The following is a 14,467-nucleotide window of genomic DNA, read 5'->3' on the forward strand; positions in this document are numbered from 1 at the left end:
AAAGACAGTTTTGCCAGGTATAGAATTCTTCATTGGCAGTGTTTTGCTTTCAGCGCTTTAAACTGCCTTTTCTTATGTCCATGGTTTTTCCAAAGGGAAATTGGCACTTAATCTTAGAAAGGTTTACATGTATGTGACATGTTGCTTCTCTCTTAAATCTTTCAGAATTCATTCTTTATCTTTGGTATTTAACAGTTTGATGATAATATGACATGATATGGGTCTGTTTGGGTTTATCCTTTTTGGAGTTTATTGAGCATCTCGAATGTGTATATTAATGTCTTTGGTTAAATTGGGAAGTTTTCAGCTACTATTTCTTTCAATATTCTCTCTGCCCCTTTCTCTCTTTCTTCTTCTGGGATTCCCCCTATATATAAGTTGATATGCTTTATGGCCCCCTGTTGCTTCAGGCTTTGTTCATTTTTCCTCATTCTTCTTTCTGCCGCTCATACTAAATGATTTCAATTGCCTTATCTTCAGGTTCACTGATTATTTCTTCTCCCAGCTCCAGTCTCTTATTGAACCCCTCCAGGGAGTTTTTATTTCTGTTACTGTGGTCTTCAGCTCTGTTTGGTTCTTTTTCATAATTTCTATCTCTCTGTTGGTATTCTCTTTGTGTTTATCATTTTCCTGATTTCCTTTAGTTCTTTATCCATGTTTTTCTTTAGCTCTTTGAGCATATGAAGGACCGTTTTTTTAGAGTCTTTGTCTTCTACCTCCCATGTCTGTCCCTATCATTGATGATTTCCAATTCTTTAATCTTCTTTTTGCCTGGGCCATCACTTCTTCTTTCTCTGTATGTTTTGTAAACTTTCATTGAAATCTGGACATTTTGATATTTTAATGTGTTATTGCAGTAATTTAGACTCTGAGACATCTGTTCCTTAAAATTGTATTCAGCTAGTATTATGACAGCTTTTCTTGATTGCCAGAAACTAACAAAAAAAAAAGGATAAAAACACCTTCCCAGTCTTTGCAGATTGGCAGGTCTTATCCAGATAATGAATTTGGAGAATAGCTCCAGGCCAAAGCATAGGAATTTCGCAGATCCTTTTCCCCAATCCTTTCTCCATATGTGTCTTGTCTTGGGCATGCACATGTGCATAACCCTAGGGAATTCCCTGTTTACATGAATACAAATGTCGCCTCTTCCCCAGGAAACAGTTTTCTCATGGTCCCAAGTACTACATTTTATGTCCAAAGCCAGCAATCCCTTGCCCCAACCAGCACAACTTGCCTACTCTCACACAGCAATCTGTAGTAGAGCTTGGTGAGATGTTTTTACATGCAGGGCAAGTTCTGAGACAGTGAGACCCTCCAGCCACCACCAGACAGATTGGGCCAGACATACAAGCTCCTAATATGTACACAAGGGTCAGTCTGCTCCCCTAAGAACTGGGACTAGGGACCCATACTGGGCACAGGCCAGCTAAAGCCAAGATGATAGGGGCGGTTGGGGAGAAGGGTCAGCAGCCAGGGTGCCACGAGATCCTACTGCTTTTAAATAGCCTTTTCTTGATTCAGTGCTCACTCTGTTACTGCAGTCCTTTAATTGTTCTCTGGAGCTTTGAGATGTGTCAGCCAGGTCTTGCTGATGGTTCAAAGCTTCTATGTGGGGACAGAGCCCAGAGGTATCTCACTTTGCCGTCTTAAACAGGGTGAGCACTTCCCTTCATTCTTTACTTACCAAAATTCCTAACTGAGTTTGTCATAGAGGAATTTTAGAAATTTTATTTCCCTAGTGTCCCTCATGAAGCCAAAGCAAGATACTCATAGGCAGGAAAAAAATGAACTTTTCAAGAATGTAACTTTTTTCAAGCAAAAACCGTAATTCTTGTATTTTTTAATTTGAGACTTTCTCATTTGATCGTTCTCAAAATTAATACAAATGCACAAAAGAGACTATGTTTTTAAAAAGAAAAAGTCCTTGTCTTATCTATGAGTCTTTTTAAAACTCTTTAACTACCTAAATTGTGTTTTTTCTTACAGGGTCATTTAGAAAAAGGCAATAAGAAAGGCCTGTGAACGTTGTGAGAGAAGATTGTGCTACACTGTGTCAAGATGATAAATTTGTTATCATGTTAGCCTCTAGGAAATTTAAAATTCAGTTAAGAAAAATGCACTATGACTGGCCAATAATTTTTTTAATGCAACACACAGGCTGTATTGTAATGACATTATCACAATGTTTGATATTTCAGATATATTGTTAAGTCTGTATGCCAGCTCTAAAAAATATATAAGCATGTTAAACACTATTTACATATTGATACTAACACTGATGTATAATGGCTGTTTACCAATAAAAAGAAAATTTTATTAGACATTTACTTCCAAAATTAGAGTTTTAAGTTGCATGAAACCATTAATAACCTTGAAAGCTTTAAGTTTTAATTAATAATAATAATCTACTTAATCTGATGATGTATTTGAAAATAGTATAGACTGTCAGCAAATTTGTTCACAGGGACATTAAATAAGAAAAAATGATTAGAATTAGCCATTGTAGTTTTTAGGGAAGTGTCAGAACAAACAATGAAAACAATGACCTTGGTTTTTGCTTTTTTTAAGCCTGTTGGTACTATGGTTTACTCTTTTAAGTCTTCTATATTGATAATTATATTTTTGTTGCTGTGCTTCGGCACCTGTTTTTAGTTGCCATGTGTGTTAGCATATAATTAGTAAGCATTCTAACTTTTCAAGTTCGTCTGGTAATAGGGTTGATATCTACTTAACTCCCAAAGCACTGAACTGAATTTACTTTGTCAACAATGTGGAATTCTTTACATAAAATAGTAATGAGTAACATAGCCAAAGAACAGTGTTTTCATGGCTGTGAGAGTTACTATTAATTATATAAATATTACCTCAAATTTACCTGTATTGGTGTGACACAATTTCTCTGAGATGTTTTCTATATTCTGAAAGCTAAATATTAAATTAAATATTAAATATTCTTCCATTCAAATATTCATTTAGTTTCCTTTAGAATATGATAATGATTTTAATATTAATATAATTTAGGTTGTTTCAGTGTTTAGATAGGAAAATCATCTTCCTTGCAATAAAGACCTAAATATAAAAGAAAATGAAAAATAAAACTACTGGAGTTTCTACTCTTCTGGTCTTTGTTTCATCCTCTGTTGTTTATTATAATTTTAGCGCCCACTTCATGCATATTTAATATTTTTCATTGCACAGTAGATGAAATGAGCAAGTACATATGAATTTTATTTCAGAGAAAAGTCAGGAGTTAGTGCTAGAAAACAGAGATGTAGGAGACATTTAACAGGAGTAAGAAATGGGAGTTAGACCATATGGGCTGACAATACCATAAATAACAAGGAAAAGGAGTACAGAAATAGAAGGGAATTGAAGAAATGACAGCTCAGAGTATAGACTTAGAAATAACAAAGTGAGAGCTACATGGGTAAATACAAAGATATTGAGAATTTGGGATCCTTGCCCACTGTATGGAAATCAAGTCTAATTACAGAATAACATATAGAAAAGTAGAAAATGCACAGCTTTAGAATTGGCAAAACTAAAATGTAGTCCCAGCTCTATCATTTATTTAGCCATATGATCCTAAACAAGTCATTCAAACTTCCTGGGCCTCCACTTCCTTTTCTCCAAAATGGGAACATTAAAACTTACATCAGGGAAATGGATTTGGCTCAACTGATAGAGCATCCGCCTACCATATGGGAGGTCCAGGGTTCAAACCCAGGGCCTCCTGACCCATGTGGTGAGCTGGCCCATGCACAGTGCTAATGCGTGCAAGGAATGCCATGCCATGCAGGGGTGTCCCCCACATAGGGGAGACCCACGCATAAAGAGTGCACCCTGCAAGGAGAGCTACCCCATGCAAAAAAAGCACAGCCTTCCCAGGAGTGGTGCCACACAAATGGAGAGCTGACACAGCAAGATGACACAACAAAAAGAGACACAGATTCCTGGTACCACTGACAAGAATGCAAATGGACACAGAAGAACACAAGTGAATGGACACAGACAGCAGACAATGGCAGGGGGAAGGGGAGAGAAATAAAAAATCTTTTTAAAAAAACTTACATTTGTATATTTTTTTAAGATTTATTTATTTCTCCCCACCCCTTCTTTGTTTACATTTGCTGTGTCTGTTTCTTATGTTCTAGTCTTTTTAGGAGGCACTGGGAACTGAACCCAGGACCTCCAATGTGGGAGAGAGGCACCTACTAGCTTAAGCCACCTCTGTTCCCTGCTTTGTTGTGTCTCTCATTATGTTTTCCTCCTCTCTCTTGCTGTGTCATCTTCTTGTATCAGTTCACCGCACTAGCTCATCGCATCAGTTCACTGTCTTGCTCATCTGCTTTAGGAGGCACCGGGAACTGAACCTGGGACCTTCCATGTGGTAGGCGGGAACTCAATTGCTTAAGCCACATCTACTTCCCACATCAGTATTATTATATGAACTAAATAAGATAATAGTGTTTCTCAAAGCTGTTCAAATCATACAGCAAGGAGAAACTCCTGTTGCTCTTTGAGGAGTTTGAGGATTTGAAAGATTCCCACATAAAGTTTACATTTAAGTGACCTTAAACTCAACTCTCGGTTTTACAGATCTGTAATCTGAGGCACAAAAGTTCGTGGAATTTTCCCAAAGTAGCAGGGTAGTTAGATTCTAGGCAGGTATTTACATCTAGAATTCAGGTGTCATCGTTCCCCAAATGTTATTCCAGTTTGTTTTGTTTGTTTTTTTTAATAAAAATGTTAATTTATATTCTAGTAACATATATACAACCTAACCCCTTTTAACCACATTCAAATATATAATTCAGAACTGTCAATTGCATTCACAATGTTGTGCTGCCATCACCACCATCCACTACCAAAACTTTTCCATCATCCCAAACAGAAATTATTTACCTTTTAAGCCTTAACCGTACTCTTTATAAAGAGACTAGTTATAATTTCGCTAAGCAGCAGTAACACCATGTATTAGCCAGGATTTGAGCCAAGGGCATTTGGCTCCAGAGCCTGTACATTTAAATACCATACGAAACTGTCAAGTTATGATTGTTCTTCCTGTTACTGTCCTTGCCAGTGATGGTGTTCAGCAAATCCTATTACATAAAACATGTATTCCATGGATTTAGTTACATTACATTTTAAGGTATGTTTCTTCCATTGTCAGTAATGGCTTTTTTGGGTCTTTGGTTGTATTACAGATTCAAATGCAAGAGTGTTATTGTTGTCCTCTTCCATCAGAGTTATACAGAGTTCTGTCAGATTCTCTATACTTGTGAATTTGCCTTGAGGTACCTGGGTCTAGGTAGTGGCCCTTAAGAAGTTCTAGTTATGCACTCTAGAATTTGATATGAGTCATTTTTGTGGCTTGTCTGCCTCTGTCTTGGGCCCCAATACTGAAACCGAATACCCACCTTATTCTTTATGGCCTGTATTCCACTCTTGGCTATTTATTTCAGTACTTTGAAGCCTGGGATCACCTGATGACAGAGTTCTGCCTCTGAACCCCAATCTAGAGCCTGAAGTTCAACTACATTAGTCATTTGGGTAAATCAAAGATAGACATAGCCATCTCCTATCTTGTTTTTCAATCCATCCTTCAGTTTAATTTCTCACCATCCCCACTGCCATCACCAAACTTCATGCCTTCTCACTTAGACTACTATGACAATCTCCCACTGGTCTCCCTGCATCCTCTCTTACCTCTTTCCTATTTATATGCTTTCAGCAGCCACATGATATTTTTTCAAACATAGAGCATGACACTTCCCTGCTTAATGATTTCCAGTTGATTCCCTTTGCACTTAAGATCAAATCTCTCTTAGGCCGCAGTACGACTCCTCGGCATTTGTGTCGTGCAGTGGCCCGCGACCCTGTCCTTTACTGAGTCTGTCTACATTTCTTCTCCCTGTGAAGACACTGGTCCTGCTGTGTCGGAGCCACCCTAGCCCAGGTTGGCCTCATCGTAGCCAATCACGTCTTCAGAGGGCCTCTTTCCAAGTAAGACCACGTGCGTGGGACCAGGGCTGAGGACCTGCATGTGCCTCAGGGAGAGCACAATTCAGTCCACAATCATGCGGGAGGGTAAACCTGCTTAGTCGGTCTCTCCGCAGCACCACTGACGTGCAGACTACGTGGCCTGGCGACTGCACTTCCAGGGAAACTTCAGCAAGAGTGAATGCCTATGAGCGTGTTTGCTGCAGAAAGTGTGAGTCGCAAGGCAGCAGGGCCCTAATTGCCCCTTGGTAGGAAAATGAACAAACAGTTGTTGTTCTTTTTTTTAAATTATTTTTTATATAATTAAATACAGCAGTTAAAATTAAATTAAATTAAGTTTTTTAAAATCAAATCTCAACACCTTACCATTTCTCACCTACTCTCCTGCCTCATCTCAGTCTACATTCCCCACCAATGTCTTCCCTCTCTTAGGGCTTTGGCATTCTTGCTGGACCCCAACCCTGTGTGTCATTATCTATTTTATTTTCATCATAAAACTTACCACTATGTGAAATTATCTCATTTATTGTTTGTTTTAGTTCCCTGCCCAGTGGCTAACACAGTTCATGCATACAGTAGATCAGTGCTTCTCAGGTGAAAGTGGGGAGAGTAATGCTCACAGAAGACTTTTGGCAAGGAATATAAATATTTTTGGTTGTCAGACTGGATCAGTGCTACTGGTAGGTAGAGGCCAGGATTGCTGCTAAACAACCTACAATACACAATACAGTGGCCCCCACTCCCAACAAAGAAATAGCCACTCCAACATGTCAGTAGAGACACAGATGAGAAATTCTACAATACATGTTTTTTTTTTTTTTTTTTTAAAAGATTTATTTATTTAATTTCCCCCCCTCCCCTGGTTGTCTGTTCTTGGTGTCCATTTGCTGCGTCTTGTTTCTTTGTCCGCTTCTGTTGTCATTAGCGGCACGGGAAGTGTGGGCGGCGCCATTCCTGGGCAGGCTGCTCTTTCTTTTCACGCTGGGCGGCTTTTCCTCACGGGCGCACTCCTTGCGCGTGGGGCTCCCCCACGCGGGGGACACCCTTGCGTGGCACAGCACTCCTTGCGCGCATCAGCACTGCGCACGGCCAGCTCTACACGGGTCAAGGAGGCCCGGGATTTGAACCGCGGACCTCCCATATGGTAGACGGACGCCCTAACCACTGGGCCAAAGTCCGTTTCCTACAATACATGTTTATGGAAGAGGGTATTGTCCCCCAATGTCCATTCTTTTGTTCTTCCATTGTAATAAATACCCTGATTTTTTAATAGCTGCTAAGCATAAAACAGTATTTTCCAGTCTTTCCTGAATCTGGGTGGAAACAGATTAAAATGTCATGTAGTAGTTTCTTTGTTTCTTTCTCCACCCTGCTGCTGGAAATAGAGATGCTGCCATTGTAGATCATGAGATTGAGGTCATGCAAAATGGACCAACAAAGTAGGAGGCTCTGTCCCTGATACCACACCTGTCCTGAATTGCTACTCAATCAATCGTTGGATCAATGAATAGCATTACATATGTTTAATACATTCTTTCTTCACGTCCTAATGATAAGGAAAAAGCCATAAATAGGTATTTCCTATGTAGCACAAAATCATCAGCCTTCTTTATCTTTCTACTTGTGGGGTCTCATCTCATTGGCCCTATATTTTAAGCTGGGATCTTGATAAAACTTATATCCTCTACTTTTTCTGCATGTTCAACCTTTTATTTCTAACTTCACTTTCATTAGTCCTTCAACAACATGCAATGTGCCTCCACAGTGCCTAAGCACTTCACACTGTAAGAGTTTACAAGAGAAACAGACATCCTGGTCTCTCAGTCTTTCTGGTCCTTTACCATGTAATTTACAACACAAGAAAAGCAGCCACCACAAACATAAAACGATTCAGCAACATTATGTATACACACTACACAATTTCTTGATGTATAGTTGTGATAAAATTAGGAAAAAGTTTCCTATGGGGTTTTGTTTTTGATTATCGGTTCTTTTCCTAAATTTGAGCAAAGAATGTGTTTGAAGTTTTGACTTTGCCTCTAAACCAAGTGCCTTCTTAGTTAGCCATGCTCCTCCAAAAAGTCTGTTGCTCCTTCAGAAATCTTTGTTTCTCCCTGAAGCACTGTCCCTGTAGTAAAAATTTCTATCTCACTGTTCTAAAGGCTGAAAGTTTCCTAATGCACAAACGACCTCTAGAGTACCATTTCTCAGCCAACAGATTCCTAAAATAACCCTCCAAAGGAGTTTACTTCCTGAAAAAAATTTTCAGTTAGTTGACTTTTTCCCCTTGAAACAAAATTAATGCATTGTAAATCCAGAAAATATAGAAATGACAGAAAAAATTTAACTGATTAATCTTCCTATACACAAAAACATTTACCAAAATTAGTTATATATACTATTTTATGACCTACTTTTTCCCCACTTCCACATAAATAATCTACATATGGCACTACAACTATTGAGAATTACTGACCCAGACAACCAGAGATCATTCATAACCATCAAGTGTGAGGGGGCAGAAAAGGAGGATAACACCCCTTGTTCTTGACATAGCGTGTTTAACTTTGCCCAGTTGCTGGGTATTTCATGAGACTCTTCATTGGAAGAAAATGTTCTGGAAGTGATAGAGCATGGTGGTTATATCTGTGGACAACCTGGGTTCAAGTAACATCTTCTTTATTCATTAGCTGTTCAACTTTGAGCAATCTTTAAAATGATGATAATAAAATACCACCTCATGGACTTGTTGAGAGGTTTAAACCAGTAAATACATGTAAGACATTTTAATGGTTTCTGGTGGTAAGCAACTCTGAACATTATACAAAAACTGGCACCAAATGGTAAATTCCCCCATATATATATGTATATATATATATATATATTTTAATCATCTGAAAGGAGAATTCATACATTTTTAAAGCTGAACTCCTAGTTCTATGTAATGAAATGTACTGTGGTGGGACTGTTAGGCAGTGTATTAGCCAAAGGAGTGCTAATGCAAAATACCAAAAATTGGTTGGTTTTTATAAAGGGTATTTATTTGGAGCTTACAGATACCAGGCCATAAAGCATAAGTTACTTCCCTCACCAAAGTCTATTTCCATGTGTTGGAGCAAGATGGCTGCCGATGTCTGTGAGGGTTCAGGCTTCCTGGGTTCCTCCTTTCCAGTGTCTTGCTTCTCTCTGCGTTCAGGGTTCCTCTCTTCCTGGGGCTCCAGCTCAAGGCTTCAGCATCAAACTCCAACATCAAAAACCCTTAATTGTCCTTTGCCATGCCTCTTATCTTTGAGTCCCCACCCACCAAAGGATGGGGACTCAATGTCCTACTGGCACAAGAGGTTTACATAATTACTTAATCAAGTAAACCTATGAATCCAATATAATCTAATAGTCCCAGAGGAAAAGATCAGTTTACAAACATAATCCAGTATTTCTTTTTGGAGTTCATCAATAGTATCAAACTGCTACTTTTGGCAGTTTTGAGTGATTTTTCCTAACAATGCAGCCATCCCCCTGCCGCAGCTGCTCCCAACACCATCCTAGACAAAGCATAGTACACAATTTGCTTAGGTGTGCAACAAATGCTTGTTTATTTGTGTTGAATGCAGTTCAATTCTATCATAAAAGATATTTTTCAGATGACTCTTTGCCTTCCTAGTCTTTAATGTGTTCTGTTGTCTCAAGATTATGACATAATCAATTACAATTTTGACTAACCTTCTAAAAATATTAATAACTCCCTATTCCTGTACACTAATGTATCTTCTTTCAAATCCCATTGGCAGATTTTACATTGTGGAAGGATCTGGATATGAGGTGTTTTGAAACTTACCTGCAATTCACTTTTTCCCTCCTTTCCCAAAGATATAAATATATATGCAGATATATGCATGTGTGTGTGGTTTCTAACTCTGTTTTTGTGTTGTTTTCAAAGGTGGTAGAGACAGATCCAGGTTTTGTTGAGCCTAGAGCAGATACAATTTGGGGTGTTCTTTTTAAGAAAAAACAATACAAAATTAACAAAACAAAATTAAGTATGACCATGAGAATTTACTCAAAATAAGAACAGAAATTACAACAAATTCCTGGAAACTTGGAGATTCAGATCACTTTCATGTAAGATCTCTCTGGGTAAGTTATCAAAAACGCTTCCAGGAAGCAGACTTGACCCAATGGATAGGGCATCTGCCTACAACATGGGAGGTCCGTGGTTCAAACCCCGGGCCTCCTTGATCCGTGTGGAGCTGGCCCATGCGCAGTGCTGATGCGTGCAAGGAGTGCCCTGCCACGCAGGGGTGTCCTCCACATAGGGGAATCCCAAGCACAAGGAGTGCGCCCCGTAAGGAGAGCTGCCCAGTGCGAAAGAAAGTGCAGCCTGCCCAAGAATGGCACCGCACACACGGAGAGCTGACACAACAAGATGACGCAACAAAAAAAACCAGAGATTCTCAGTGCTGCTGATAAGGATAGGAGTGGTCATAGAAGAACAGACAGTGAATGGACACAGATAGCAGACAACTGGGGTGGGAGGGAAAGGGGAGATAAATAAATAAAAAATCTTTAAAAAAAAAAAAAAAAGAATGCTTCCTTACTGGCTTCTCCTTTCTATTTATGACACTCTACAATTTTTTTCTTTTTATAAATAGCTTTTATTTTGTCCCCCTCCCCACACCCCTGCTCTTTTTGCTCTCTATGTCCATTCACTGTGTGATCTTCTGTGTCTATTTCTCTTTTTGTCTTCTGTTCTAATTTTCTCCAGGATTCACTGGGATTCAATCCTGGGGACGTCTGATGTGGAAAGAGGTTCCCAGTCACTTGTGCCCCCTCAGTTCCTGGTTTCTGCTGCATCCCACCTTGACTCTCCCCTTCATCTTTCTTTTTGTTGTGTCATCATCTTGCTGTGTGGCTGGCAGCGCAGGCCTGGCTTTCTGTGTGGGCATAGCTTTCCACAAAGCCCCAGGGACTGAACCCCAGTCCTCCCATATAGTACACGGAAGCCCAATCACTAGAGCCACATCTGCTTCCCACACTCTACAATTTCAATATTCAAAGACCCCTATGACTTGAGGGATCTGAAGCTTAAGCTTCATTAAGTCCATATAAATCTGTCTCAAAGCATGGGAAGAGAGGACAAGGTTGACAGAGTCAACTTGCTGAAAACTCAAAATTTAAAGTAATAGGAATCACAATCAGGGTGGTTATGTTTTCATTTATATAGAGTATATTAGTTTCCTATTCCTGCTGTAACAAATTACCTCACACTTAATGGCTTAAAATAACATAAATTTATTGTCTTATAGTTCTGGAGGTCAGAAGCCCAAAATCAGCCTCAATGAGCTAAAGTCAAGGTGTCAGCAGGACTGGTTCCTTCTAGAGGCTAGAGTAGTGAATCTGTTTTCTTGCCTTTGCCAGTTTCTAGAGCCTGCCTGCATTTCATGGTTTATGGCTCCCTTTCATCTTCAAAGTCAGCAGCAGCCAGGCAAGTCTTTCTCATTTTCAAAGCAAGGTTAAAAACTATGTATAGTATATTTATGTTTGTATAAATGAAGGGAATATGTATTTGTATATTACATCAATCAGAGTCCAAGCAAGAAATAGATAGCATGTTTAAGTGGAGTTAATGAGGGATTGTTTACAAAAGTATGGGCAGGATCAAGGAAAACCACTAGACTAGCTAAGGGAACTGTGAAGGGAGGGAGCTGTGGGAGAGATCTGACACTGCCTCTTCTGCTTCCCTCTCCTATATTCAAGGGTCCTTGTGATTGTATTGGACATATCTGAATAATCCAGGATAATCTCCCTATTTTAAAGTCAGCTGATAAGCAGCCTTAATTCCACCTGCAATTTTAATTCCTGTTTTCCATATAATTTAACATAGGTTTAAGATAATGTAGACATCTTTGGGAGGCCATTACTCTGCCTACCATTGTCACTAAATTATAAGAATGCCAAGTACTTGGTCCCTACCCCACCATGGCTCCCTCATCTGCTCGCTGTTTTTGCTCATTGTTTGTTCTTGTTGTCATCTCATTGTTTTGGGGTTGGTTGGTTGGTTGGTTTTTCGCTCCTTGTCTACTCTTGTCTGTTTTCTTTAGGAGGCACTGGGAACTGAATCTGGGACCTCACCTGTGGGAGGAGGGCAGCTAACTGCTTGAGCCATATCCACTCCCAGTTTGCCAAGTACTTTTGAAAATGTTTCTTGCATTCATATTTCCATAACTTACTATTGGTTCTTAATTTGGAGAATTTTCATTCTTAATTAGACTATCTGTGAGGGAAGTAAAAGAACAACTCTACCTTTCAGAATTGAAAGGAAGTATGTACTCCAAGTTCATCTCACCCAAAGTCTGTAGCCTTTGGTTTTTCCAAATGAAAGCAGCTGCAAAAGCCTCCAAACACTAGACAATATCAGATGTAGGATTTTCACTTACAGAACACAAAATTGCAAAACAGATGGCTGATTGAACACATACTTTTACTCTTTTCTCAAACACACTGAAACTATAATAAAGGTATTTTTAGAGGCATTAACCTACAAAGATAAAGTGAACATGAGAGAAAACAGCAAGTTTTTGGAAGCTGGAAAGCAGATGAGCCAGTAGTATACTGATTTGGTAGAACTGATAAAGCCTGAATTCTAAAATTTAAGTATATAATTACCATACAGCCTGGTGATCCCACTTCTAGGTATAGAACCAACAGAATTGAAAGCAGGGACTTGAACAGATATTTGCACACCCAGGTTCATAAAGGCATTATTCACAATTGTCAAAAATGGAAGCAACCCAAGTGTCCATCAACAGATGGATAAACAAAATGTGGTATATACATAAATGGGATATTATGCAGCCACAAAAAAGAACAAGGTTCTTATATACATGCAACAATATGAAAGAATCTTGAAGACGTTACCTTGAGTGAAATAAGCCAGACTCAAAAGGACAAATAATGTATGGACCCACAGTTATGAAATAATTTAAGTAAGACAATTTATAGAGTCAGAAACTAGAATATAGGTTACCAGGAGTCAGGAAGGAAATAGGGAATGGAGAGTTAATATTTAATTGTTACAGAATTTCTATTTGGGGTAATGGAAAACTTTTGGTAACAGACGGCAGTGATGGTAGCCCAGCATTGTGAATGTAATTAATACTATTGAATTATATCTCTAAATATGGTTAAAAGGGGAAATAGGTTGTATCTATATTACTAAAATAAAATAAAAAATAATAGCTTGGGGGAGCAGATGCAGCTCAGTGGTTGAACACCTGCTTCCCATGTACGAGGTCCTGGGTTCAATCCCTGGTACCTCCTTGGGGGAAAAAAAAGATTGAATTATAATTCTTCAATGAGGTAAGCCAAGAACCAAGTCAATTTAAACCATAAAATAAGCAAGGTTCAGGGATTGGTGGCACCAGCTACTTCTAGAAGAGAGGGTTGGAGCGTGTTAAAATAAGGAGGGCTGGTAGAAAGCAGTTTGAGACGCAGTTAGGTTCCGAAATCCCCATCTCTTCCTCCAAATTGATAGGGGATTGCTTTTCCTTGCCCACAGCAGAGATAGGCTTACTCTATGAGGAGGGTATAGCAGAGGGTCTGTTTTAATAAACAGAAAACAGGAGAATTAAGTAAATGTAGAATACATCCTGAATGCAGATCTTCTTCCTTAACCCAGACACTGGCAGCCAGTCCTTTACTTCCCGGCAGAAGACAAAATGAGTCTTTTCTTGGTGGGAATTAGACTCAGGAGGAAGGAACCTATGATACCAACATGAATGGGACACCAGGGGATCCCCCAATAAACAGCCTGCTCATCTACAGGAAATATCACCATGATCAAGCCTCACCCATTCATTCAGCACTTCCAGTCAGTCCTTGAGGTCTCCACTTTCAAATATGAGCAGGCAATCAAGCCTGAAAAGATCTGAGAAAAATCTCTAACATGAAAAATAGAGATCAAAACAAACAGAAAAAGGTGGAAAACAGAAAATAGAAACTGGATAGGCAGAAGACAAGTAAACAAAGTCTTGTCTTCAGAGAGATGAATTCTTATTTTATCGCATCCATGAAATAAGGATCAGACACTATTTAAAAACACTTTTCCTCAAAGAATAAAAAGGAGCCCTTGAGAGTGAGGGATGGGGAGAAGCAGAATGAGATCTCACCAAATACCCAGCACCCTTAACAAGGAACTGGAATCAAAGAGAAGATTCCAAACAAAGGTTAAAGGATTTGAACGGGTTCAGATTTCTCAAAAGGAACTCTGGAAGATAGAAAATAATGGTGCAATGTTTTCAAAATTCTCAGTGAAAATTATTTCCAACCTATAATTCTATATTGAGTCATTATAAATCAAGTGTGAATGGGGATTAAAGACATTTTGCAAGTCCTTAAAAATTTTACCTCCCACACAGCGTTCCTCAGGAAGCTAGAGGATGTGCTCCACCTACAGAAGGATGAG

The 14,467-nt window shown here is 39.1% G+C and overlaps 1 protein-coding gene across 1 annotated transcript in view; it reads left to right on the forward strand.

Annotated features, from left to right (window-relative positions):
* The window catches only part of LOC101437845 (tRNA-dihydrouridine(20a/20b) synthase [NAD(P)+]-like), a 137,803-nt gene extending 134,687 nt beyond the window's left edge, over nt 1–3,116 (forward strand). Inside the window, exon 16 of the mRNA XM_071215517.1 lies at nt 1,990–3,116. Within this exon, the coding sequence (XP_071071618.1) occupies nt 1,990–2,025 (36 nt within the window). The 3' untranslated portion in view covers nt 2,026–3,116. The remainder of the gene's footprint in view (nt 1–1,989) is intronic.
* The last annotated feature ends 11,351 nt before the right edge of the window (nt 3,117–14,467 follow it).

This window comes from Dasypus novemcinctus, chromosome 5 (genome assembly GCF_030445035.2).
Source record: "Dasypus novemcinctus isolate mDasNov1 chromosome 5, mDasNov1.1.hap2, whole genome shotgun sequence".
Classification (NCBI taxonomy): Eukaryota; Metazoa; Chordata; class Mammalia; order Cingulata; family Dasypodidae; genus Dasypus; species Dasypus novemcinctus.